This window comes from Anas acuta, chromosome 20, assembly GCF_963932015.1.
Source record: "Anas acuta chromosome 20, bAnaAcu1.1, whole genome shotgun sequence".
Lineage (NCBI taxonomy): Eukaryota > Metazoa > Chordata > Aves > Anseriformes > Anatidae > Anas > Anas acuta.
In genome coordinates, this window is record NC_088998.1 from 3810639 (window position 1) to 3837082 (window position 26444).

At 56.2% G+C, this 26444-nt stretch overlaps 1 protein-coding gene across 16 annotated transcripts in view; it reads right to left on the reverse strand.

The window, feature by feature from the left end:
- The window catches only part of ASTN2 (astrotactin 2), a 324948-nt gene that overhangs the window by 70250 nt on the left and 228254 nt on the right, over positions 1–26444 (reverse strand). For 14 of the 16 annotated variants that reach the window (XR_011089090.1, XM_068656627.1, XM_068656614.1 and 11 more), the window contains 2 exons: positions 16835–16968; positions 15629–15777 (listed from right to left, as the gene is read on the reverse strand). Coding sequence is in view for 15 of the 16 variants with exons in the window: in XM_068656627.1 (XP_068512728.1) it covers positions 15629–15777; positions 16835–16968 (283 nt within the window). In the remaining variant the exon portion in view is untranslated. Of the gene's footprint in view, positions 1–6117; positions 6958–12789; positions 14036–15628; positions 15778–16834; positions 16969–26444 lie in introns of those variants that run through there. The other 2 variants (XM_068656624.1, XM_068656625.1) reach the window with 2 other exon arrangements.

A 26444-nucleotide genomic window follows, 5' to 3' on the forward strand; every position in this document is an offset into this window, starting at 1 on the left:
CACAAACCTCTCTGGCTCATCTGGCAACAACACGCCCCATGGCTCTACAACAGAGAGATAGACCGAGCTCCTCTTATTTACAGAGAGGAGTTTTACTGATGCGCCGTGACATTTCGCCGTGCGGTGGTATTTGATCGTTTCATCTTACAGTAGCACCTCGAGGCCCCCAGAGAGCTCAGGGTCTTGTTGTATGAGATTTTGTACACATAAGTACCCAGAGACAGCTCCTGCTTCAAATACTGTCACCATCGCGGCCCCACATCAGCTCTGTGCAGACGCAGATGGGGGAGATAGAAAAAAAACTATCACCAATCAACCCTTGTCCCCACAAATTCACGATGGTGTTTATGAGGGTGGAAGGGTTGGGGGGAGCATGGCCCCTTGGTTTCCTCAGCACAGCACCAGCTTTGAAACTGCACCCTGCAGCCAGAGCTGAACCTTCCCTGACACGGCCAGGCAAGGCCGAGTGGAGAAATGAGGGAGAAGGGCATGGGGATGAGGCAAAAAAGGGGCTGTTTACACAGGGCGAGCAAGTTTTGGGAAAAGCTTTGAGCAAACACAACGAGGGGATGAGGACAGTGCAAGAACCCTTGTTTACAAGCCTATTAAATAGGCAACAAAAGCAACAGTTGAAATGGTGGGAAGAAACTCAGAGATAGGCAAGAGGTCAACAACAAAGCTGGGAAGCGATGCCCAGCGCTTTACGGTCGAACACGGGCACCGGGGTGGGATTTTTGCACCTGCTGTTGGTCACCTTGCTGGTGTGAGCAAGGAGCCTGACCTGCCTCGGGGGGGAAGCGCTCTCATCTGCCCAGGAGGATTTTCCAACGAGCACCAAGGGCCTGGCCCATCAGAGCCTGGCTGCTCTCTGCTGGGTGTTTTGGCTTGCCAGCACTGTGCCGGGCAAGGCAGCAGCTGCAGGGCTTGTGCTCAGCACCACAGCTGAGGAATGGCCACAACAAAAGGCCGTGCTCTGCTCCAGGGATGAGCTGCTCCACAAAACCAGGGGCAGGGCTCCTCTTGTGCTGTTCCTGCTCCATGGGGACACCAGGGTGGAGGCGAGCACCTCTCCAACAAGCGCTCGGACCAGGAGGAGGGAAGGAGAACAGTGATCCGGATTAGATCTGGATTAGCCAGTGATAACATGTCCAGAAGTCAGTCCTTTTTCTCCCATTTCCTTCATCTACTAGGTTACCTAAGAAAAGATGTCACCTCCCCTAGCAAACCACAGCTCACTCGCTATTTCCACACAGTGGAGCAGGAAAAAGAGCACGCGAGCACCGAGAGCATCCTCACACACAGAGCTGCCACCCCGCGGCTGGACACTGCCCTGGGGACGGGAAACCCTCGGCCACAGGCAGCGGAAGGAGAGGAGACGGCGTCCTGCAGCCCCCGCGCTTCGCCCAGCGGGGACCCAGCTCCTCGCCCTCGCTCTTTTCCCCAGCCAAAACTATTCCATGAATTTGACCTTAGCTTTTGTAATAGTTTGGGGGGTGACGAACGTGGCATTTTTGACGTAGCCAGTGTTTGTGGAAAAAATAAAAACAAACGGGGGAGAAAAAATAAATAAATAAGCTAACACCCAGCCTCAGAGCGTGCTGTGTTTTGCTGTGGTTGGCACTCGCAGCCTGCGGTGAGGATGACACAGCGGGGTGGCCAGGCAGGGCACCGGGGGACAGGCTCGTCCTGGAAGGGGCACCTCTGCTCCCCAGGTCACCACAGTGGTTGGGCACGTTCACCTAGAAATGCTTCTGGAAGCATTCAGCATTGGTCTGGGGTGGATAACAGCTCAGTTCAGCCTTTAATTCCTTCTGGAAGAAGTGTTGCCCAGCCTGCCTGGCTTCCCACCCCACCTCGGGCACATCCCCTCGCCCCACTCTGCTTCAGTCCCCCCAGCCTCGGCTGTGGGAAGGAGCGGCCCTGACGCACGCCGTGCCCGGCACAGCAGCGCTTCCACCCCAGCCCTCCGGCACTAAGAGACCCGTGAAACCTCTTGGAGGCCTCTTGGGAAGCGCTTTCTTCATTATTCATGAATGAAGATGAGAATTCTAATTGGGAAAAGGAAATCTCTCTGGAGATCAGCTGCTCCAACATGCGTTTTGCTGATTGCTCCTAAGAGCGGAGAGAAGGGGTGAGCTCCTCTCCTCCGTCTGCACGCAGAGCAGCATTTGCGAGATAATTTGGTGGTCACAGAGGACTGGGTTTTATTCCTGAATTGAAAACTGGCTATTAAACATCATTTAAAGAACAAAATAAAAATAAAACAGCAATTTCTTTTTTTATTCTCTGCCTACCATCATCATTAACCTTCTTTCTGCATAATATCCCTCTGCCAAGGAACTCCATCCGAGTAATAAAATTTTAGTGCATGAACCTTATCAGTGCTCTGGAAGGGAGTATTCTTCTCATTTCAGGCAGGGAAACCAAGGCACAGGGAACTGAAACGACCTGCTCAAAGTCACACCGAACATTGTTAGCAGAGCCAGGAATAGCTTCCGTGAGCGCTGAACCCCTGGGACGCCGCGCGCCCACAGGTACGCGGCTCTTACAGGCCAATTAGCTTTTATGGAAACGTTTAAGGAAACATTTCCTTTCACAGACTCTGCCTGCTAATTTACTCCCGAGCTTTGTCAGCCGCGAACGACAGCGTGTTACTGCCGGGCTGCCACGGCGCAGCTCCAAGAGCCCCTTTCCTCGCTCCAGACAAACGCACTTCCAGCAAAGATAGCTGAAAACGCAGAGCGATGCGCTGGTAAGAAAAGGGCTCGAGGAGTTTTTTTCTGTGTGCCCATGCCTGTTAATTAAATCTGATTGCAGAGACTTCATCAGAGCAGAGGGCTCTGCATAAGCAGCCCCTGCTCGTGCTGCACGCTGCTCGGAGCACGCTTTGCTCTCCAGCACGCAGCTCGGTCCAGGTCTGCTCCGTGTGCTGGGGCAGAGCCCATTTGTCACCTCGGTCCTTCCAGTCCCCACCTAGGTCCTGCCTTTGCAGAAGCCAGGAGAGAAGCCCAGGCAGGGCAAGAGCAGAGCAGGGCAGCGAGGACAGGCGTGAGCAAGGCGCAGGAGCAAAGCACACCCTGGTTTGCTTTCCGCCTCTCGCCGCGGAGAAACAGTTAACGGGTTGCAAGGTTTCCACCCTTCCAGGCCGGAGCCTTTTCCTCCCCTTTCGAGTGCCCCCTGCCTTCCTCCTCCAGTGCCTGGGAAGCTGTGACTGCTCTACACCGCTGACACCTCGGCTGCTCTGGAAACCCATGAACTGTTTGAGAAAGGTCAGCTGGCAGCCTCCGCAGCCCCGCTCCTGCCTCCCCAGCCCAGCCGGCCTCGGGCAGTGCAGGAGCCCCCTCTGTAGGCAAAGACCCTCAGTTACCAGCAGCCCCTTGCTTCTTGACATGCTGTTTTTCAGCAACATCCCTTTTTGGCCACCCCAAAGCAAGCCCCCTGCCGTGAGGATAGCGGGACAGGGGGCTCCATGCCGGCTGGGTCCCTGCTCTGCCCCTCATTAGGAGGTAGCCCCAATTCAGGAGATGCAAACCCATGCTGGACAGCCAGCAGGACAGCAGATCTGCCATCAAAACAGGCGATTTCTTGCCAGCTTGCTGCTGGCAAAACATAACAAGCACGCCTCCGTACGGCTCCAGGCTTCAGCGCGCCTCCTAGGTCCAGCGCTGCCCTCCCACCCACCTCTCCGCAGCAGTCACCTCCTTTTCTCTTCTCCCCAGCCAAACCCGAGCTCCCCAATGCCGCACGAGCACACTCCCTGCCCATGCTATGGGCTCCTGAGCTCCCCAGCCGAAGGAAACCTCCCAGCTCCATCCCTGCTCCCAAACCTCCTCGCCCCAGCCCTGCCCAGCGGCCAGCTGAGGCTCCCCAGCATCGCCACGGCCCCCCCAGGCCGTGCGGCTCCAGTTCAAAGTGACCCCGTTTGGTCCATTAAAAATGTGCAAAATCCCCCCGGGCGGCCGCTGGGGCCAGCAGTGAATTAAGGGCAGACGCCAGACTGGAAGTAGCCGAGGCAAAATTCCTGCCTGGCTGCAAACGAGCTCCGTCCCTCCCCGAGAGGAGCCTTTTTGGGGGTGGGAGGCGAGGAGCCGAGGCGAGGGCTTCTGGCAATCGTTATCAGGCACTGCTCCCGCAAAAGGGTTTGACCACAGCTTTTAAGAAAATGTGTGAATTCGCCCGTGTTTACTGCTCTGTCCTCACCAGTCCGAGTGCCTCCTCCTCGGGGATGCTCAGCCCGCGCTCACTGCATCCCTTTTTACACGGCCAGTCCTTCAGCACCCCTCCTGCTCGCGAGCACATTTGCCAGCAGCATCAGAAGGATTTGCTAACCTAGAGCAAGCGTCCCCATTTTCAGATGGCTTCTAGCTGGGAGAAACACCAGCCCTTTACACAAAGCCCTGACTGCTTACTATTGCTCAGGCAGGCATGCGTCCCATGACAAATAGGAGGGAAAGCTAAGAAGAAAGGCTGCGAGGATCTAAAGCCAATTTGTAGGCACCCTGAAATAACTTGATTTCTGTGGTGTCCCAAGATAACTCCTGTCTGAGACATAACATCACTCACTCTCATTTGGAGAAGTTTCAGCACGCAACAAAAATATCTCAGGCTCAGTAATGAGGCAAGAAATCGTGCTTACGTAGCTGAGCAAGTAACATCACTCAACTTCCCTGTCCTTGCGGCAGAAGAAAAATGATCGGAGAATAAATTAATCCTAATAAATGTAGGATTCTGATCAGGCATATATAACCAGCCGTGCGTCTGCGGGATGAGCAATTGATGAAGTCATTGCTTCGAAGGTGCCTTGATGCAATTAGTCACTTGTGAAACACGCAGCAGAGGAGAAAATCCCGCTCCTTTTGTTAAGGAGCATGAAAATGCTCCACGCATCGGAGTGATTTATGGGCTCCAGGGCAGCAAAATTAAAGCCCACAGCAATTAGGGTTGTTCGCTCAGTAAGCTCGGGGATGAAAGGCAGAGGGGAGAGGAGTAAGAGGATGGACAGGAGGCAGAAGGGCCGGATGAAGATGAGATGCCAACGCCACATTTCTGTGCTGTTGGTTTTTAACAGGGATTATTTCCCCTTTGCACAGCTCGTTACGGGGGGAAGCAGGCTTCACATGTAAAACCGGTGCCACTGGAGATGAACCAAGCCATTAATCACGAGCATGAGTATCCGCAATTAGAGCTGCTGGGAGTCACAGGAGCAAGAGTCAAAGGCTCTAACAGGATTACGGACAGAGCTGGATTGTTTTATGGCTAATATTAGCAGATAAAGGGAACCTGTCACGTGCCCGGGGAGGCCAGCTGATGAGGGCTGGGGCGCAGGGAGGAAGGAATTTCCCACCTCCAGCCCCAGTTCTGGTGTCCGCAGCACCATCTGCCCACAGATGTGGGCACCTCCTTGCAGGGTAGAGCTGCCTGACTTGGCCACACCAAACAGGGTTGGTGCCAGTGCAGCTGGGCACGTTCCCAAAAATGCACCAGCTGCTCGCAGCTGGGGTGAGCACAGGGTGCCTTTTTGGCTGGCGGTGGAACCCAGCCATGCCCAGAGCACCCTGAGTCCCCCCTCCTGGCTCACATACAGGTTTCCGTCCCTGCTCCCAACAAGCCCCAGCATCGGGATGGGACTCTGCACACACACAGAGGCAGGGCAGGCACCAGAAGAGCTCCCCAGCTGCCAGGGAGGGGAGCACGCAGCTGCCCTTGGTGCTCCTGGTGCCCCACTGTAAGCAGTTAGGGCTGCCCCTCTTAGATCATCCTTGAGGGCTTGCAAAGAAAGCTCCTCAGCCTAAATAAGGGGGCAGCGGACTCCTGGGTTCACCCCCGGTTGGGTGCTGAGTCCGGGTGTGCAGTCAGACACCGTCCCAAGGGTCTGACAGAGGAGACCCCATCGGCTGCGGGGTGCAGAAGGACCTTGAGTGAAGCCAGGACACCAAGGGGGAATGGTCCCCACGGTCACCGCATGTTGTCCCATCAGGGGCCCCAGCGGTGGCCATCTCCCCATCCACGACCCTGGGCTGCCCCAAGGACAGCAGCCGGCACACACCTCCCCGGGGCTGCGTTAGGATGGGGCAGACCCCAAGGCTTCTTCAGTGCCCTGGGGAGCTCCTGCTCGCCTCGGCCCCTGGCAGGATGGGCACGCTCGCCTGGGTCTGACACGCTCCATTTACCAAAAAGGCACTGAGGTTGCCTACAGGAACAGGGAACAGAACTGAAAACAGCCTGAAGCCGAGTGTAAAATTCTGTGGCTTGAGAGGAAAAAAAAAAAAATCACAGTAAATATTAACAGTACATGAGCTTCGACCACTTCTTCTTAACTGGCTCCTCTGAACAAGGCTCCGCAAACAATTTCTGGCCATTACTGCTGAGTGCCTCAATTTCCCAGGCTGTACAATGAAGTCAGCGAGATTTATTGATTTCCACAGATGACACAGAGGATAAAGGAAAGCCAAGTATTATCTGTGACTGCGTGCAAGCCCTCTTCTCCCAGGACAGCCGCGGTGCTCGCTTGCTCCACACTCCTGCAGTCAGTGTCCTCACACATGCACACACGTGTGCCAGGGGGCAGAAGGCAGTGGGGTCCCCCAGCCGTACCCAAACACCCCTGGCTCGCCAGTCCCCTGGGACAGTGTTTAGGGTTAGCACCAGGGAAACAAATCGTGAGCCTCATTAAAGGCAGCTAATTGACCAGGCTGCACAGGACCACTGATCTTTGAGGTTCAGGTCTTACCAGCGGGTGTAAAATGCTCGTGGTGGTGAGGCCAGGCCCAAGGACAACAAAGCAAGTGTAGGAGCCAGGCTGCTGCATGGGAAAAGGAGCCAATGAGGTATTTCCTACCCCAGCTTTGTCAGGGTGAGTCACCAAATCACCACGAAAAACCTCGGGGTTTCACTCCAATGGCTGTGATCAGAAGCTTCCCTCATTAACTCAGCGGCCATCCCCTCTCTGCCATCTCCCTGTTAACGAAAGAGGAGCGAGGGCTGGAAGCAGCGCTGCAGCCCGCAGCCAGCTCTGTGTCAGCAGATCTCACGTCCAGGAGCGCTGGGAGCTGCTCCCAGGGCAGCCTGCAGGGTTCACCCCACACACCAAACGGGGCTCAGCACACCCATGGGGGATTTCCCTTTGCCAGTACCCCCAGGATGCTGCTTCAGTGCAGCATTCCCAAGTAGCACAGCCCTGAAACACTTGGGTACGAGCTCGTCTTGCCAGCTTTGACAGGACCGGCACGAGGTCCTTCCCCATGTACAGCTATCACACAGGACAGAAGAAAGTGCGTGCCAACATGCCCACTGCTGTAAGTCACCCACCCTGGACCACTAAAAAACTAAACCCCTTCCCTCTGACAAGCCAGCAAGGAGGAGGATCTCACTGTCCAAGTGACACCAGCTCAGAAAACGAAGCTGTTTCTACTCCAGGGTTCCTAATGACACAATACCTGTCTGGGGAAAGGAAAAAAAAAAAAAAAAGGTTTGTTCTGTTCACAAGCCCCAGCAGCAGGTCATCGCTGCCCACCCCTCCCTGTTTCAAAGGGGAGGTCGTGGTCCTGTTCCGTGGAGCAGCAGGATTACAGGGGAGGAAAGAGTTCAGAGGCAGCCGCTCCCAGCAAAGACCAAGTCAACGTGATGCTGAGATAAGACCGCTCCTTGACCCCTCCGTCAGTGGGAACCCGGCAGGGGAGTGCTGCAGAATATCCCCTCTATCCCCCATAACCCAAACTAGCCACAGCAGTATTTCCTATTTTGTCTCCATAACCTAATCTGACCCCCTCTGGGGTCTGCAGATTAATATCTGAGAAAGCTCCCAAGTCCAATCACCCAATTACGGGGAGGAAAGGTTTATCCTATCCAAACAGCGGGCGGTGTAACACAGCCCCGGCTGCCCCCTCCCTCCTGAGAGCCCCATCTCGATCCCCAGCAAGCTGAACAAACTGGGAAGGGGTCACAGGGGAGACGGGGAGGGTCTCTCCCTACTCCTGTATCACACGAAACCTGCGGGAGGAGCAGCTATTTTAATTGGCAAATCCCCCGACTCAAGGCTTAATCCCTCTCTGGTTTTTGCTTCAACTTCCCTCGCTCTGAAGCGAGGCGGGGAACAGAGGCAGCGCTGCGCCTCGAGCCACAGCAGCCCGCAGCATCCCGGGGAGCGGGGAGGCAGGGGATGGGAGGTGGTGGTCCTCAGGGCACACGGGATGGAGGGACAAAGGGCCACCTAGCACGGAGCCACCTGGGGAGCAGCGTGAGTTTAGAGCAGCTTTGGCATTGGTATGGCAGAGCAGGATCCCGGCTGGGAACAGCTGTAACATTCAGGGCAAGGCTGATTTACCACCCTGGCTTCTGGGACTGTCCCCAGAGTACCTCCTGCACTTCAAACAGGACAGGATGGGTTGTTAGGGCAGCCTTTGTGCCTCCTTTCATCTCTTTCCCACCTTTATTTCTATCCAGGGATGCGCGGAGGGATGCTATCTAACTGCCCGGATTGTGTTTCAGCCTCCTGACAAAATGAACACGCGCACGGGAAGCCCCAGCAGCAGGCAGAGGACTGGAAAGCAGCTTCACCGCCCCGTTCAGGCTCCCACCTCAGGCTCTGCTTAGCCAGAAGACCACGGGAAGCCTCCAGGAAGATCCAACCCTGGCAGGGAGGGCCGGCCGGGGTGTATCTCACACCCAGCTTTCCGCCCCGAGCAGGGTTGCGCCGCACCCGCCGTGCCCCACATTTTCCAACCCTCTCTGGGCTGCGTGGCCAAGCACCAGCTCTGCAGACGCAGCCCGAGCTTCCCTCCAAATCCCAGTCACAACTTATTGACTAGACAGGCTTTTCTAATCAATGAAGGCTCCCACGTACAGGCTGCGCTGACGCGCTCGCACGCCACGAGCAGTCCAGCCGCGTTAGCTGCCTTCTCTCCTGATGCTTTCTGACAAGGCGGATTTGTGGCCTTGACTTTTCCAGATCAGGAGAAACTTTATCCTAGGGGATAAAATTACAGACCTTAAAAAAAAATAAAATAAAATGAAATACCCATGCCTGGCCTCGTTAACTGCCATTTAAGAAGTTCAGAGCCCTCTCTGCTAGAAGGGAGCATCTCCAGCTGCCCGGTGCCACGAGGCAGAGGTGGCTCCGGGCGCAGAGCCCTTGGCAAGCTCCGAGCCCTCGGCACCATCCAGGCTGCTCCGTCCTCTGGGGCCAGCCCCAGCTCCCCACCTACGAAGGGATTTGGGAGAAAATGAAGATAGTGCCCGGCTCTGTCCAAAAGGTGTCTGGGCAGATAAAAATAGAAGCCTGGAACAACCCTATGGAAATGTGAATTAATGAAATGCTTCAGCAACTGACTCAACTCTAATTGAGGGCTGAGAGCCCTCCACCTCCCTTCTGCTTTCCAGGATACAGAAATGACACTGGTAGGTGGAAAATAACTACAGCTGTCCCAGTGGGAGAGAAGTCAGTGCTTCACAGCGAGCGTAATGGCCAAAATTAAGCACTTGCTTGGTGTTATTACACAACACAGCCCAGGAAGCAGCTTCCAAAAACTTGACCTTCTCTTCAAAGGCTTCTTTTTGAATCAACTTTCCTGTTGTTAACAAGTGAAGTGGATTCAGTGCTCGAGTAAGGTCCTCTGGGCGTTCAAAACAGCTTCACCCGTGTGCTGGTTACAGAGGAGGCGGCAGCAGGAGCCCCGGCTGCTGCATTTCCACCCCTGGCACCCGAGGGAGCCAGTCCCCCAGTCCTCACCTCGGGGCCGTTACCATCAGCCAAACACCCCCTGCCTGAACCCACAGAGGTCCTCGAGGAGGCAGCAGGTATGGACAGAGGAGGAGATCAGTGGTGGATCACCAGCTCCTGGCCACCATCAGGTCTTCTCCGCTTTTGCTCAAAGACCCTTCCGAACACAAGCCAAATGCACCGATGCCCCTGAGAAGGCTGCAGAAGATGTGCTCTCCTGAAACCAACAGACATTGTGGCTTTTTTTTTTTTCCAAGCTACAGCTCTGATCCACCAGTCCCAGAGCTGGTATCCCCTGGGCCTACTTAGAAGCAAAAAAGCCATCTACAAATGTGGCACCTCCATCAGTATGGAGCGTTTTACCTCTGAAGGACTTCACAGTGACAGTCAGTGTCACCCACACAAGATCATTAACATCTCTAACAGCAACTGGTTTAAAGACTCCAGCCCTGATACACTCCATGCTTTGTTGGCATTAAGACTCTGGATGTTCACATAGCCCCTGACCTCAAACTCCTACGGCTTTTGAAGCACAATGTCACCTCCGCGGTGCCCAGCCCGCTTGGAAATAGGGCTCTCCAGATTATTTTAAGGAGGTAACTTGGTTTAAGGAGAGCACACCGACTCCTTCCTGACAGGCACAGTGCTTGTTCTGGCCAAATCATTTTTTCTCCCCTTCTTCTAGTCTGTGGCTGCTTTTCACACGCCTAGCAGCACAGCTTGCACACAAGGGGGGTGTGGAAGCGTTCCGCAGCCGGCTCTGCACGGCCCCAGCCACGTCAGAAGGATGCTGTGAGAGCCCAGCAAACAGTTATAAATAAGACACCCCAGCCTCTATTCGGAGCAAAACTTGCAAGTGTACAAAGCACAAACCTGCTGGTTTGACCTATTTCACTTTCTTTTATAGGAGATGCGGATTCAAAGAGTCCCCTGCAGAACAGCAGCGCGCTGGAGGAGCCTGCAGTGGTGACACACGGGTTTATAGAGCCATCCCCTCTCCTCCTGCAAGTTATCCCACCCAGCCCGTCCCCCTGGTGCTCTGCAGCTCACCCAGGGGCTCTCCTCCCTGTCACATCCCTGCTGCACGCGGCCAGGCTGTGCTGGTGTAAGACAGCCCCTGTGCACCCTGAACAGCCCAAGGCTGCCTTCTCCTGCTCCAAGGTCTACACGACCTCCAAGAAGCACACTCGGCAGCCTGTGCTGCTGTTCCCCTCCTTTCTTGGAGGGCTCTGTTGGGAGTCATCCTTCTGGGACGTGGCAGCTCACAGCCAACAGCAGCACTGCTGTGTAAAAGCACACGAGAGGCATCCCCTGTGCTAACGTCCCACAGCATCCCCAGCTGCTGGCACACAGCAAGCTGCAGAAGTGGCACCGCTGGCAGGACAGAAGCTATCACAGAATATCCCAAGTTGGACCCGTAAGGATCATCAAGGCCAACTCCTGGCCCCACACAGGTCTACCCAGAAATTCAGGCCATATGACTAAGAGCACAATTAATCACAGCTTAAGAGCCCTGACAGAACTGAAGACACTGGGCTAGGGCACTTCATGGCTCTGCGTTTTCCCCGTTCTACCCACTCGGCTGCTGGAACACACGCAGGAGAGGACAGCTCCATGCCCAAGGAACGTGACCCCTCAGTGCTGAGGGTTTAGTGCTGAGTAATTCACTGCCCAGCTCCCACGACCTCAAACAAGTCATTTATCTGTGTCTTGGGGGTCCCCATCCTCCACCAAATGTGGGAGAACCCCTTCCTGCCTCAGCAGCTCATAAGGTGCCGTGGTGGGCACCTCCCCAGGCTCCTCTGTGACGCCCAGGGACTGCTCACAGGGCAGCCTGCTCCTGCTGATGGAGGAGGGCAGCTTGTGTTCAGAGGGAAAGGGGGAAATGTGAGATGGAGAGAGCACCCTCGGTGCTTTTTCTAGAAGCAGCCCCACAGTTTCCACCCTGGAGCATTGTGGAGGGGCTGCAGGATGGGTGCTGAAGGCAGCACTGGGAGCAGAGGATGCTGGCACAGGCTGCTCTGGGGGCATCCAGAGAAACAGCAGCACTGCCTGGGCACTGCAGGAGGAAGCTCGCAGTGGGGAGCCTCTGTAAAACCTCACTGGGTAGAGGAACACGTAGAAAGAGACAGAGGAGATCACAGAACATCACAGCAACACAGCCACCAACCCGAGGGTGGCACAAACCCTGCTCACAGACCCCAACCCATCACCCAGCCAAAGCCCACAGCCACTGCCCCGTCCTCCCCCAGTCCCCCTGTACACGTACTATGAATGCATTTAAAGCACTTTTTTCCCCCCTCTAATTTCCAAACCCCTGGCTAACACTGCTCTTTTTGCCCCCAGGCTGAACAGCCACCCCACCACGGTGAGCAGGAGGTGGGATCAGCAATGTCACAGCACCACCCCCTTGCACCTAACCCTAACAACCATCGAGGAGCCTCTGCATCACTGCAACCCGAGCCACAGAGCCCAGCCGGTCCCCTCCTGCCCCCTGAAGCCCCTCGCTGGGTGCATCAGTGCCTCCCACCCACCACGGCATGGAGCAGCTCCATCTGTCCTGGCACCTGGTGCACGTGCCAAAACAGAGGCCTGGGGAGATGTGCATGGAACAGAGGTGAGGAGGAGGAGGAACCGTGGCCAACACCACCCAGCCTTCACCAACTGCCACCTCCACCTGTGAGGTTCTCGGCAGAGGGGATTAAGGCACGGTGAGAAGAACACAGCAGCAGGACCCAGCCTCCCAGCCCAAAAACAAGCGGCCTTCTGTCCTCCGACCCCACCCTGGCTGGAGGATGCAGCGCCCCACGCGCAGGAACGTTTCCCATGGCAGGGCTCAGCTCTTACTGGGGATCTTTGATGTAAAGCCACCACAACGAGCCCTTGTGATACCCCAGGTCCCTCGTCTGATAGGGGCAGGGACATGGCCTGGCTACAGCAACCAGGCCAGAGAAATAAAAAGCACTTTGCACGGTGGTCACGTTATCCCCTCATCCCTCCCCCTCATCCCCTTTGGAGCTTCTTAACTTCAGAAACCTTCCTCCAGAGGAGTGTTGGAGTGACAGAAAACATTTTCCAAGCCTAATATCAGTTCCAGATGTTCACAGCCATTTCAGTTTGTACCTCACCCTGTAAAACACATTTCTCTCTCTCCCTCTCTCAAGTGCAGCGCCTGCTTCGTCCATGACATAATGCGCTGGCGGGCCGGCCGCGCACACACACGCGCGCCTGCGCCCTCTGCGAGAGCCTCATGTTCAAACAAAGAGCATCACTCAACTACAAAGCCGTCGCACACATGGAGTTATGAGTAATTTCCACAAGTTTTAATAAACAGTTTGGGATGTAATTGCTCTCTGTCTTCTCCGCTGGCTCCCGAGCAGAGACGCTCTCTCCGCGCGCGGTGGTGTTGAAAGCGTGGTTTGTTTCGCACACCAGTTCACCTCGGGAACTGCTCCTATTAGCATCAGATGGTCCAAGGGCCGTGCGCTTCCAAGCACCAGTAAGAAGCCTTTTTAAGAGCCACGTCCAGCCAGGGGGCAGCTGACCCACACCAGCTCCCAGCTGCTTCTGCCCCATCCCAGGAGCAGGGGGTGCGCGTTCCACCAGCCCCCGGCCTCGCTCCTGAATCAGCTCCAAGAAGAAGAGGAGCAGATATTTTGTGGCTCAAGGGAAAGGTTTCAGCCTCCAGTTACAAAGCAAGGGGGAGGCTGAGGAGTTTTGCAAGTATGGGAGCCTGGAAGCTTTTTGCAGTGGGCACAGAAGGCAGGAGCCAGGTACCAGCCAGAAGGGAAGCCTGCCATGGGGCTGAAGAGCACAGCCAGTGCCAGGGAGCACAGTAAGAGGCGGCTACAACTGCAATAAAAAAACACAACCATAAAAAAAAAACACTACATGCTTGAACTCAGGAGATCCAAGGGATGAAGAGCAGCGTTCTCAAGATCCTTTACACCTGGCAAGATCCTCCCAGCACTGCCCAGAGAGCACCTCCAGCACCGGGAGCACCGTGCTCCTACCTGCCAGCAGCCCCAGGACTGGTGGGGAAGGAAGACCTGACAATATCCATAAAACCCTCCAGATCTCCCTTCCTGCAACCCCCTTCTAGGGTTGACTTCATTTTCTTTTTTTTGTGCACGCTGCTTGGACAGGATGGAGCTGTGCTGCAGCGTTGGGTGGGTGGTGGTGAGGAGGAGATCCCCACGGCTGGGTTTTGGGTCAGGGTGAAGCAGCACGGCACCAAGGAAAGCCCCCGAGAGCTGTCGCAGCTCTGCAGACCTACGCAAGGTACTTGCAAGAGTCAAGTCATCTGGTGAGAGGGGCCTGGAGGGTAAGAAAGGAATGAAGGAAGGAATGTTGTTTGGTTATAAACAGCGCAGAGAAAGAGGAGAGGCTTAGGATCGGCTTTTCTCTTTAATTGGTAATGGGGTCATTCTGTCCTGAACAGTCCCCCAGAGCAGGTAGAGGGGAGGGCAGCTCCTCACAACGAATTCAATCGCCTAACACATGGCGGTCATAAAAAGAAAATAATAATAATAATAATCTGCCTTTCCTACTCTGGCTGCCAGGCAGAGCTCCAGCCACTTCAAAGCAGCAACCCCACATTTCCCCGGTCTGGCCTCACCTGACCGAGGTGTGAGCAATCTGGAATCCCCATCCCAAACACGGTGCTTCAGTGGCTTGTTTTCCCTCCCCGTTACTGGAGTGTGCCCCTCCAAGACACCGAGCAAGCCTTCTTCCACGCTTCACCTTTTGTACACCAAGGAATAAAGAAAGTGGAGGCACGACCCTGGCAAAAAGCTGCAGGAGGAAGTTTCTGCAGGGTGGGACTGATGTGGGAGCAAGGAAGCAGAGCTCCTTGTGGGGGTCTCCAGCTCTTCCCAGCAGGAAAAGTCCAAATCTTATGGAACAGAAGCTTGCACCTGACGGTAAAAGCAGCCACAGCAGCACCAGCCCCGTGCCCACATTGAGCTGTGTCCTTGCAGGCAGCCTGGCCACGCTCCAGCTGCAGGTGGAAACCTCCTCCCGCAGCCCCCCCAGCCAGAGGCAGGGGAGCTGTGGTACTGCCTGCACCTGTTTTTTTTTTTTTGCAGAAGGCAGCTCCAGCTTCAGCCAGCACCAGGCTGCCTCTGGCATCTCCTACCAACCTCTTTAATGAGCTAAACCCAAAGTCCTTGAGCAGAAAGCAGCAGGAGGTTTTGCCTGGTTTTCCACGCAGCAGTAGCATCACGCAAGGCCTCCAGTGATGTTTTCCGAAATAAATCATTGATTCGCTCAAATCCAGCTCCATCCTTCACATCCTGCACCTTGCCCAGCAGCTCCTGGAGCACGGCTTGAATTGCTGACAAAGCCTTCGCAGGGCACAGAGCGCTCAGCCCACGCCTGAGCTGAAAACCGAGCTTCAGCCCAGGGAAGGTTCAGGTTCCCCTGGAGAAGTTATGTGCTGCTTAAGTGATCCCTCTACACATCGCAGGCTTCGGATTGCCTTGCTGGCTGCGCAAGGTAACTCGACGTGTCCTTCTAACCACCAGCACGCAATCCTGTGCAGCCCTTGGCTGCTGCGTGCTGACCTTCCCCCTGCACCCCGAAGCACTTCAGGCTGATGCACCAAACAGTCAATTCAAGTCGTTTCAACCAACAACTCCAGCTCACAGCTCCCCTATCCAGAAAAAGCAAATCACTTCCTTCTGCCACGCTCTATTTTTGCTTTTCCCCTTCCCCTCCTATACCCATCTCTAAAGAAGCCTTCAGAAACCTCTCCTGGAGCTTCCAACAGCACACCTAACACCTCTGCTCTTTGCACCTTTCTGCACACAAGCAGCAGCTCCGAGGAAGACCCCATCAGGGCTCAGCACCAGGCACACCGCTGTGCGCCCTCCGGAGCGCACGGAGCCGTCCCGCCGCGGCGCCACCCACCTGTGTAGAGGTCGGTGTCCGTGTACTCGTCCACCTTCTTGTGGTGCAGGACGTAGTCGGACACCTTGGTCCCGATGGCAGGCTGCACGTCCAGCCACTCCAGAGACACCACGGTGCTGGAGGGCTCCACATTTGGGGACAGCCGCAGGCTGGGCAGGAGGAAACCAAAGAGCACATCAGCTCCCCTCCCAGGGGATCCCCTCTCCCAGCAGCACAAACCCCAAATTCTCACCCTCACACACAGGGACACACACACAGACCATGGGAACAGGGAGGTGAAGGGAGAGCAGGTATATGGGCAAAAGAGAAGCTGGCAGCTGGGTGCAGCCTGTTGGGGTTGGTGTTCTTACCTCCCAGCTCCTACAAGAGCTTCGTACAACCCCAAATGTCCTGTCTGCAGGAGGGCTCATCGCTTGGGAGAGCTGCTAGAGCTCAGCAGCTCCACGGGGAGCTAAGAGCCAGCTGCCCAGGAGCAAGAAAACAGGGGAGGACCCAGCTTAACCTCCACGTAGCCCAGTGGGGCTGAGCCTACACGAAGGGAGGGCCCGGGCTGCACGGGGAGCGAGCAAAGAAGGGGCAGGTGTGGCTGCGAGCTTACCCAGCTGCAAACGAGCAAGCCTCTGATGGGCGTGAGCAAAAGGAAAACCAGGGCAGCTGCACACAGAGTGCTGTGGGGACCAGAGTGGGGCATAGGGGCAGGCAGAGCAGCTTTAGGCTGCTGGCCGTGCTAGCACAGAGGTGCTGCAACACAACACAACACAACGCGGGGCTACGGAGCGCCTGGCTCCAGCACATGAGCGTGTTTGTTGAACTCGGGGTGGGAAAAGACTCCCCTCTGAGGATGTTGGCTCGCTAAGGTGTTCTGCTCCTCGTGGCTCGCTGGAGCCAGTCTTCCTGCTTTCTCAGCTAATTCCCCATCACTTTGCTCCTTATTTGCTCTCGCTCTGACAAGCCGCAATGGATCGCGCTGTAATTCCATTTCTTTCAGCATTTGAAATCCCGTTCTCCGAGCCCTGCTAATCGGGTGATGAAAATCTGGAAGGAAACCTTCCAGGGGCCACAGCCAGAGCCAGGATATCCTAAAGGCATCACTCAGGCAGCGAGGCGCCCTGGCCCGCAGCCCTGGGCTCAGTGATGCAGGGCAGGAGGTGCCCGGGGGCTGAGCCACATCCCATGGGACCGGGGTGGGGATACGGGGATACGTACATGGGCTGCGGGAGGGGGCTGCAGTTCGGCAGTCCGTTCTCGTCGAAGGCGTTGAGGTCGCACCTGCACCAGTCTTCTATCACGTCGCCTTTCCCCGAGCACCAGTAGGAGCTCATCAGGGCGCCCTTGAAAGCCTGCCGGGAGAGCACAAAGCGTGAACGTGCGCACTGAGGATGCGGGGAAAGGCGGCCAGCAGCTCGGCTGTGTGCACAGGGAGGGTTTTGGGAAATGCTGGGGGGGGTTAGGGTCCTCCCTGCCCTGCCACTGCCTCTCTGCATGGCCCTGGGTGAGGCATTTCACCTCCCTGGGCTTCAGCTCCCTCATAACAGCGATTGGGGTTGGGGCTCCCCCTCTGTGCTGCTGTGGGGTGGGGATGGGAAGTGTCGGCACAATGCACGGAGGGCTCTTGTGGTGCACCGAGCTGCCCCAAACACAAACAGGAGCCCCTTGGTGACACAGGACATCACCTCTAGGGGACCCTCCAGTGCTGTTGCAATCAAACTTTTCCACATGTCCATCTCCCAGGTGTTTCTGACTCCATGCAGTGACCCCACAACACGCACCACTTCCATCCCTCTCAGGTTTACACACGCTGCCTCCTGCGAGCAAACCGATGGTTTATTCACTCCCATAAAGAATATTCACCAGAAAAAAATGCAGTATCAGAAAAAAACAACCCCAGCAGGTACCTGTGGGTGCTCTCCAGCTGGAAGCCTCCCCTCTGCAGCCTGCCCTCAGCCTGCCCAGGAGCTCCCCGCAGTGCAAGCTGACCCCAAAGCAGCGCCCACCCGCTGCCATCCGGGGCTGAGCCTCTCATGCTGAGCTCCCCAGCCTGACCCCACGGAGCCTCCAGCTTGGGTTGGGGTCCCCGTGGTCCAGGACGGGGCACCCCTCACCCCAGAGGCTGCTCAGCTCAGACTGAGTGGTTTTACGGTGGCTTCTCCCGCTCCCTTTTGCCTGTCCCATGGGCATCGAAGCCGGCACCTCTCCCCGCACACAAACCCAGCCAGAGCTAAAACCGACTCCGCTAGAAAACCCACCCCACCACCCGCTCAAACAAACCTCTCTGTGATGCCTTTAACCTTTTGGCACGCACATTTCGGGGCCGGGCTGCCTTCCCAGACCCTCCTTCGTGCCCGGCAGCGCTGCGGGAGCCTGCGGATGCCTGGCCCCGGCGATACCGCCCGTGCTGCCGGGTCGCACCCTGCAGATAAAGCGTGCCCTTTGGGGGGACAGGGACAGCTCCGGGCGATGTGGCATTTAGCAGAGAACTGTAGGAAAAGCGCCGTCCCGGGGACGTTTATGAAAGGAGGAGGTATAAATAGAGCCTGACGTCAGGGCTGCTATTGTTTGGGGTCGTGCCGCTTTCCCCAAACACACCGGCACCTTCAGCGCGGCGCCTGCCTCTGCCATACCTCTGCTCCCAGACATTTACGGAGCGGCACTGTTCCAGAAGGGGGAAAAAACACCGAGAGAGAGAAAATGTGATGTTATTTTATTTCGTTCTTTAGGAAGTAATTAAAGCACTGGGCTGGAAAGGGCATCACAAAGCAACGGGACGCGTGGAGGGCAGAAAGGAACCTATCTGGCACCCGGCTAGATGGGTGTGGGTGCGTGCCCGCAGAGACTGCAGGGTCTGTGCAGGACAGAAACAGAAGGAGGGCCACAGGAGCGGCCCCTGGGCTCCCTCGGGGGCTGCAGAAGGCACCGAAGCCCCTTCGCTGGATGGCTGCAGGCAGGAGGCAGCGGCCGTGCTGCCTCAGTGAGCTGGTGCGCTCTGCACACACAGCAGGCGGTGGTGACAAATAACTAGGTCGTCTGAAAAAAATCCAGGATGACAAAGAGACCGGGCAGCGGATGCTCTGCGAATAAGGGTCTGAAGGACAGGCGCAGGGACAGCTCCTGTGCCAAGCCCAGAGCCTCGACCCTCTCCAGGGGCCGTAAGGGGGGTGTCAGGAGGGTCCCTGTGGGGATGTCCAAGGGAACGTGTCCCACCCCACGTGTCCCCCGTGCCTCTGCCTGCTCCCTCTGCCCTGCCCCGTCCCCATCACCCACACAGATGTGCTGTGCCTCCTCCTGTCCCCACAAGCTCGCTGCCTGCAGATCCCTGTCCCCCTGCCCGGTCACAGCAGCACGCTGGCACTCTCTGCGCTGTCACACCGGTGGCACCGCTCTGCTGTCACCCCAACCCTGCCGCTCAGCACGCTCCCTCCCTGGCCACGAACCCCCTGCACAACCCTCAGCCTGGGGAAGAAATCCCACCCGCCCCATCCCTGCCCTTTTGCCAAACCCAAGAGTCAATCCTTCCTTTCTGGGTGTACTTTTTGTTGTGTTTTTTTTTTTTTTTTCCATGCTAAGTGCAATGCTGGATGAGCAATCCCCTCCGCTGCGCCTGCCCAGCCTTACCCACGTTGTAATTAGATCCTGCAGGTACCCAGCCGTCATCTGCCTTGTGTCAGCCCTCACGCAAACAAGGTTAGCAAATCGATGCGGCCTCCAATTGCGGGCTGCAGCCTCCCATTTCCCGACCCTCGCTGACGGAGGAGCGGCCGGACGGCACACGCTGGTGCCCAGCCTCCCCCAGTGCCCAGCAGGATGCCCAGCCAGGTGTTTGCAGGGTTTTCCTGCCTGCAAGGGTGGGGAAGTGGCAGGAGCAAACTGAGGGGGAAATAAGATTGTGCAGAAAGGAGCTCCTTGTGCATGGAGCTCTTGCTCACCGCTGCATTGGGAGGCTCTGTGCCCTCTGTAGGGTCTCCTGCCTGCCCCTTGGGGGTGCTCGCTGGCCCCACAGAAACTCCAGGTACAAAAGAAGGGTCCCAGGGAGCTTTGGGATCTCTGTCTGTAATCCTCCCAGCCCTGAAGCCAAGTGTCCAGACCAAGCCCATGCTTCTTTCCATGAACTCCCCATAGCCTTGTCCAGGAGCCCGGTGGCAGAGGATGACCAAGAGACAAGGGATGCAGGGAAGGCGCTGGTCGCAGAACAAGCAGACACCGAGAGCATCCCCTGGGGGCATCTCCTGCCCTCCTGCCACCTCGCTCAGCAGCCTGCAGCCTCCCCTCCACACCAGGAGGCAGCAGGCACAGTTACGAGCCCATCTCCGGCACCTCCAGCTCCTCAGCAGATGCCTGGCCGTGGTGGCCACACCAAGGCAGGGAGCTGTGCAAAGCCACCAGGCTCTGCAAGGGCTCCCCGGGACCAGCTCTGCCCCCTGGCCGCGCTGTCCCTGCTCTGCCAGCTGCATCTCAACGCCCCTCCGTGCCCTAAGGCAATTTTGTCTTTCATTTAAAAGTATCCAAATTGTATTGTTTGCCTGTGAGTCAGCCCATTTAGTTTATGTCCTTCAGTGCCAGAGGGGAAATTTATGAGATGAGAAACTGGCTCAAAACGTTTATTTTCTAGATGACGAGTCATGCCATTAGATATATAGCATTATGAATCATAGGAACAGCATCTAATTTGCTCTTAAAGGTATAATAGGTCTGACTCCCCACACCCATGCGCACACATATATCGGATTGATAGCTCCCCCATAGGATGGCTAGTTCATTTGTTTTGACATGAGCAAGACTTACAGGACCATAAAGTCCCATCTTACCATAAGTTAAGCCTATTCATAAAAAAAAATATTAGGAAATGAATGATCAGCTAGGCACATTCATCCTACACTCGATTGCATATGGATCTATCTCCTGTTGTTATTTGTGCTCAGGGGGAGGCCATTTGGCCCCGTTTTATAGCTCAGACGCTCTGCAACGAGCAGAGAAGAACATTTCCTCTTTGTCCTCTGTTAGACCTAGCTGGAGGAGGGAGAAGCAGCAAGTTATTTCTGACCGCGGGCTTGCTGTTGACATCCCCGGAGAGAAAAATTATAGGACACGAGGAACACTGCAGGTCAGCATTTGCAGGATGCAGCACGCAGCACGGAGCCCGTTGTTTCCAGATGGGGCACTGGGAAGGGTGTGAGCTGGGTGCTGATCTCCCCTCGCAGATCTGATCTTCTCCATGGCTGGTAGGGATGTGAAAATCTGGCCCAAGTGATGCTTTATGTCTACGTTTCTTTGTGGTTGGTGGGCACACCTCAGTTTCTGCTAGAATTAAAAAGGAAATTCAGGCAGATGATGGAAAAAAAACAAACAAACAACACGCAAACAAGCAGCAGGCTGGAGGCAGACGTGCTGCAGGTACCCTAGGTGAAGCAGAAGCTGGTGCTTTGGCACACTGTGGTTTGTGCACTGCTTTCCTGATTACTTCCTTCAGGAGTTTTTCTTTGAGGCCACCGATGAGTGCAGCTCCCCAGCGCTGCCACGCTCTGTGCAGCCCGTAGATACCGGCAGTGCTGCCTGTTCATCAAGGGAAAGGAGAGCAGGGGATGCAGGATCAAGCAGGCATTTTACAGCCTGGCCGGGATGCTATCACCACGACAGGGTGGCTGGAAGAAAAGCTTTCCGTGCCCTTACAGTGAGGCTCACAGGAGATAAACGCTGCTCCTTAGTCGTCTAGACATCTCTGGGAGGAGGAAAACAAACAGAAAGGAGGAGGAAAAATGAAGGATTTCCCAGGCCAGAGACTCTTTCCAGGATCACGCAGTTCGCGTCTGAAAGTCTGCTCCAGGTTCGCGGCGAAGGAGGATGAAGTTTCCCCGCTGCTGCTGGCAGGTGATCTCATCTGCTGCTGCTCACACCCTGCCTGCCTCCGGCCGCCGGGCCTGGGGGAGCAGCATCAGCAGCACTTCATCCCGGGAAGGCTCTGCAGCGGTCTGCCGGAAAGGTCAGGGTGCTGGAAGGGACCCAGGGTGGGCAGCATCCTGGCTTCTGGCAGCGATGGGAAGCGAGGGAGCAGCAGAGGACACCGTAAAAGCTGGCAGCGGGGGAAAAGGAGAGCCTTCGCAGGGCAGGGAGCGCCCCCGTTCACACCTCGGCTCCGAAGCTCCCCCCGGGGTGGTTACAATGCCTCCATTCTTCCCCCGCCTAACGCGAGTCGGATGTGGGCTGGAGCTGCGTCGGGATGCACAAGTGCCGGGCTTTGGCACGAGGAGGAGGACGGCCAATTAACAGATATTCAAATAAAGCAAAACCAAACCCAAAAGCCCAGACCAAAACAACAACAACAACCAAAAAATAAATAAATAAATCTCACCTCGACAATACAAACATTGTCCCCGCTCGCCCTGGCTCCCTTTCAGGTTTTGGCAGTGGAAAAAGAAATCACTGGCACCAGCTCCCTGCGCCTTTGGAGGCTGCTCCGGAAAAGACACAGGGAGGGACGACGCTCTGCGTGCGGCGCTGAGCCTGGGCTCCTTTCCCCCTGCTCTGCCCTTCGTGGGCCACGTCCCCAAGGGGGACACACAGAAAGCTCCCTGCCCAGGTGCTGGAGAGCCCCAGTGTGAGTCTTGTCTGCACAGATCAGGGTGGGCTCCCCCTCACCCCGACCAGTGAGTGGTGATGGATGTCTGAGGGGTGTTTCACCCTGTTATGGGCTCTCAGTGTCCCTCCGGGTAATTCAGGGCTGGGGTAAAGGCACAGCGGTGCTCCAAGCATGCAGCCAGGGTAAGGCTCCGTCCCACATCATCATATGAACAGCAAGTACGAGCCAACCTTGACCCTGAGATCTGACCAAATCCCACCAACAGGAGATGCCAGAGCCATCTGCACTTTGCACTTGTGCTGAAATGCAGCCGTCAGGGCAAAGCGTGCGCCTGGGAAGGGTGCGGAGATCAGCAGGAACCAGGGAGGAAAAGCAGCACCGCTCTCCAAAACCACTGCCACCATGTCACCACCGCCTGTCCCTCTGCTCCAGCACACGCACACCGCTGGTGCAAGCATGTACAGGTGGCGAAGCAGCTCCTGGCCACACGGAGAGCCCTGGAGGGGTCCTAGCCACGTGCTGGGCACCTGTCAAGCCCGGTGGAGACAAATCCCGGCCAGCCCCACGCTCCCTCCACACTGCGGGCTGGGTTGGGTGCGCTGCGAGGGGTTTGTGGCTGCAGACGAATGCTGAAATTACTCAATTTTCAAATTAAACGAAGGTCCTAGGGGTCTTCTAAAATCCAAGCTCAATGTCCATTTGTCTCCTTAAATACAAGCAACGGGGCTTGAGTGCATTTCCCCAGCAGGAGCAGGATAAATCTCTCCTGCCCGCCACCCTCTAAGTGCTTCTGCAGCTGCTCCGCACGAGCCGTGGGGTTTGTGTGTGTGTGTTTGTGCTGGGGGGAAAGGGAGGAGGGAGAACAGCGCACAAAGCAGACAGAGCTCGCTGCTGAAGGCGCCTGCCCCTGCCTCCCCCAGGTCCCGGGGCCGTGTCGGGGTGGGAGGGATGGGGATTTGGGTGTCCCTGCTCATCCCGGGGAGCCCGCTGTCTCCTCTCAGTGCCTCTCGGTGATTATCGAGGTGAGCTGGGCTCTTCGTCAATCCCACAGCTGCACGGGGCTGAGAAGTCAGAGGAGCAAAAAGGCGAGAGTGATGGTACTGCGGGCTGCGCCGCCTTCCTCTCCCGGCTCAGGTTGGACTGGAGGCTGCACAGGGGATTCACCACTACAGGAAAGGAGAAAGGGAAACCTGCAGTGCTCTCCACCTCCCCCTGCTCACCGTGCTGCTGGACATGGGTTTCTCTGTGCCAGGACTCAAGAGCTGCCTCGGAGAGAAGCGTTTTGCCCGTCCCGTGGGGTGAAGCTGGGCAGGATTATCTCAGTGGAGCAGCGAGGAGGAGGAAGGCCACCAGGACTGGCTCCCTGGCTGGGGTGACATGCAGCTCTCCTCTCCTTTGGCTTTGGGACCTTCACTAGAGGGAAACCACACAGAGTCACCAGGTCTCTCTTCTCTCCTGGGCACTTCTTTCAGCAGAAAGGCACAAAATGGGCAGAGGCTGGTTGCTGTTGGGTCTGCCCAGCCACAGACACGGGTGCAGGTTTCTTCCACAATCCCACAATGAAGAATCTCCTCCAGTTTCACCTGGACACATCATGGAGGGATCTTTGCTTTAACCACTCTGGTGCCTGCACTGCTACAGGGCATAAGCAGTTGTGATGGCTACAGAAAAGCCATCCAACAACACTCTCCAAAAGGTACCTGGACTTCTGAACACGTTTCTTTGGCCTCTTCTTGCCTCCCTCCCCAAAAGCTTTGAGCTCCTGGGGCAGCTGAGATCGCCTTTCACGAATGTTTTCTTGGACAAAGCCTGAAATTGCTGCATGTCCTGGGATGGCAGCAGCAGCCTGGGATGTCCCTGCCCTAGCACCAGCGCAGTCCCCAGGTATCAGTGACCATGCAAGCCCTCCAACAACGCTGTTAAGCCACAGAGGGAACCGTTTACACTGCCAGGGGCTGACCAGAGGCTTTGAACTGCAGCCGTAAACCAAAACTCCCCCCGAGCAGCCACAGCTAAGGGTTCCCTGATGCTTACAGCACAAATGGCTTCGGAGGAGCGTTCCCAGGGCAGCACGAGGCAGAACCTGACTCCTGGAGCCCTTCTAAATTTCATGTCCTTGCTTCAAAGCAAGGCAAAAACAGCCATCCCCAGCTACATGGAAATAAGCTTTCCAACCTAGTTCACGTGGGCAAGGCAATATATTGTCACCTAATCTTTCTCTTGGAAATGCTCAGTTTTAGCTGAAATCAAACATGCATGCATACAAAAAATAATAATAATAATTAAAAAAAAATCACAAATCAGCCCAAGGCAGACACTCAGCCTGGAAACTTAAATCCCAGCACTTAAAGTCTGGCAAGGTCATCAGAAACCCAGCACAAGGCCCCGTGCACGAGGTAGCTGTAAATTTTAACCAGTGTGTAACTCCCTTTGCTGAGGTGGCTGAACAGACACACCTCCTGCAAACCATGGGCAACGTTTCTTTACCTGCAGCTTGCCTTATCTCTGCGGCCAGGCTTATCATAGAAAACTTCAGCAGAACCTCATGGATCTGAGCATCCGTGCTGCTAACGACCTTTCCTTCCTAACGACCTTTCCAATAACATGTAACAGTCGATGTGTACATGCATGCAAAGAGAAAGATCTGAATTTTATGGTTGTGTCCCCCCCCCTTCTTTGTTTTTTTTTTTTGACTTCTATGAGGGAATTGGGATCTGACTGCAGTTCCTATGGGGTCAGCCTCTGCTCTACCAGTTATTATCCACAGAAGTGAGGAACAAACAGCAGGACAGCAGGCAGGAGAGCTGCGAGCTGCGGATGCTGCACTGGGAGGGGAGGGACATGGTCAGTCTGGTGTGGTCGTGTCCCCAGCCTGCCACCCCGATGTCCCCCCCCCTGCACAAAGGGACCCTCCCGTGCTCCGAACTGCAGCGTCCAAGTGCTCACCCCAGCCATCTGCAAAGCTTGTTTATGCCACAGGCAAATGCCACGCTGCCAGTGCCTGGGACCACCCCCAGACTCTGAAGTGATGCTGGAAAAGGGAATCGCACCCTGCGGGCCTTGCACCAGACCCTGCTGGCAGCACAGCCCCCTCGAGCACCCGTCCTGATGCACAGAGCGAGGCAGCGATTGAAATCTGCAGCTTCACAGCACGTTGGCAGGGGAAGCAGGCACACCTGCTGGGTCCCACCATGCAGGGGATGGCTTCTCAGAGCAAATAACCTCCTGCTGGTCTCTCTCTCCCCCCAAAAAACCTGACCACTGCCAGCTCCACCTCCCTGGGAGAGGCTGGGGAGGTTTGCCCATCGCACACCACCAGCAGGAAGGCTCCAGCACCCTGCCCCGTGCAGGCAGCACCTGGAGGTTTGCTTCTTTGGGGTCTGCTTTGTCTGCCTGTTTGGTTGTTGTTCTCCCCAGCATCTCAGCAGACAGCACAATGCGGTTGGTCCTCCAACTGCAGCCGATGGGACCAACCCTCTGCTGAGCCCAGGGAGGAGGAGGAGGAGGAGGCTGGAGAAAGGCAGGCTGTGGCTCCCCAGGACAAGGAGGCAACCCCAGGACAAGGAAGAGGAGGAGGAAAGCACCTTCAGGGAGGAGGAGGGTGCTTTGCAGCTCTGGCAGGGTGGCATTGCCGCCAGGGCACTGGGCTGGTGCTCAGCAGGGTCAGTGTGGGTGCCCCAGGTCTCTGCTCGCTGTCACTGTCAGCCCCTTCCCCGCACCTCACCCACCTCTCACCCCACAAAAGGAACTGCCATCCTGCTGCTGGAGGGATGCTGCTGGAGGCACCAGGAAGATTAACAGATGGAAGAGCAGGAACGGGATCAAGGGGTTCCCAAGAAGGGACAGTCCCCATACGGGTGCCAGGAGAAGCCTGGCAGCTCTTTTGCCCGTGGATCTGGGAGAGGGGGAAGAATCATTCTTGGTGGTCACACCTCCAGGTTGCTGGGATTGCTTCCAGACCTGCAGCCCCATGTCCCACCCACAGCTGCTGCGCGCTGGCTCTCTCCCTGCATCTTAATCAAGTGCAGGCTCAGTGCTAATAAGTGACTTTAAGCAGGTCTGGCATTCCTGGATATGGGGTTAGGGGGCTGCAGAGGGGGCTGGGGGGGGGGGTTGCAGGGAACAGAGAAAGTGGGCAATAAATCTCCAGATGATTACCACTGAAGTTTTCACAGGAAGGAGAGGAGCCCAGCCCCAGGGAAGGGTCACCTCCAGCTTTGCTGGTCCCTCCTGGAGTAACAGTGA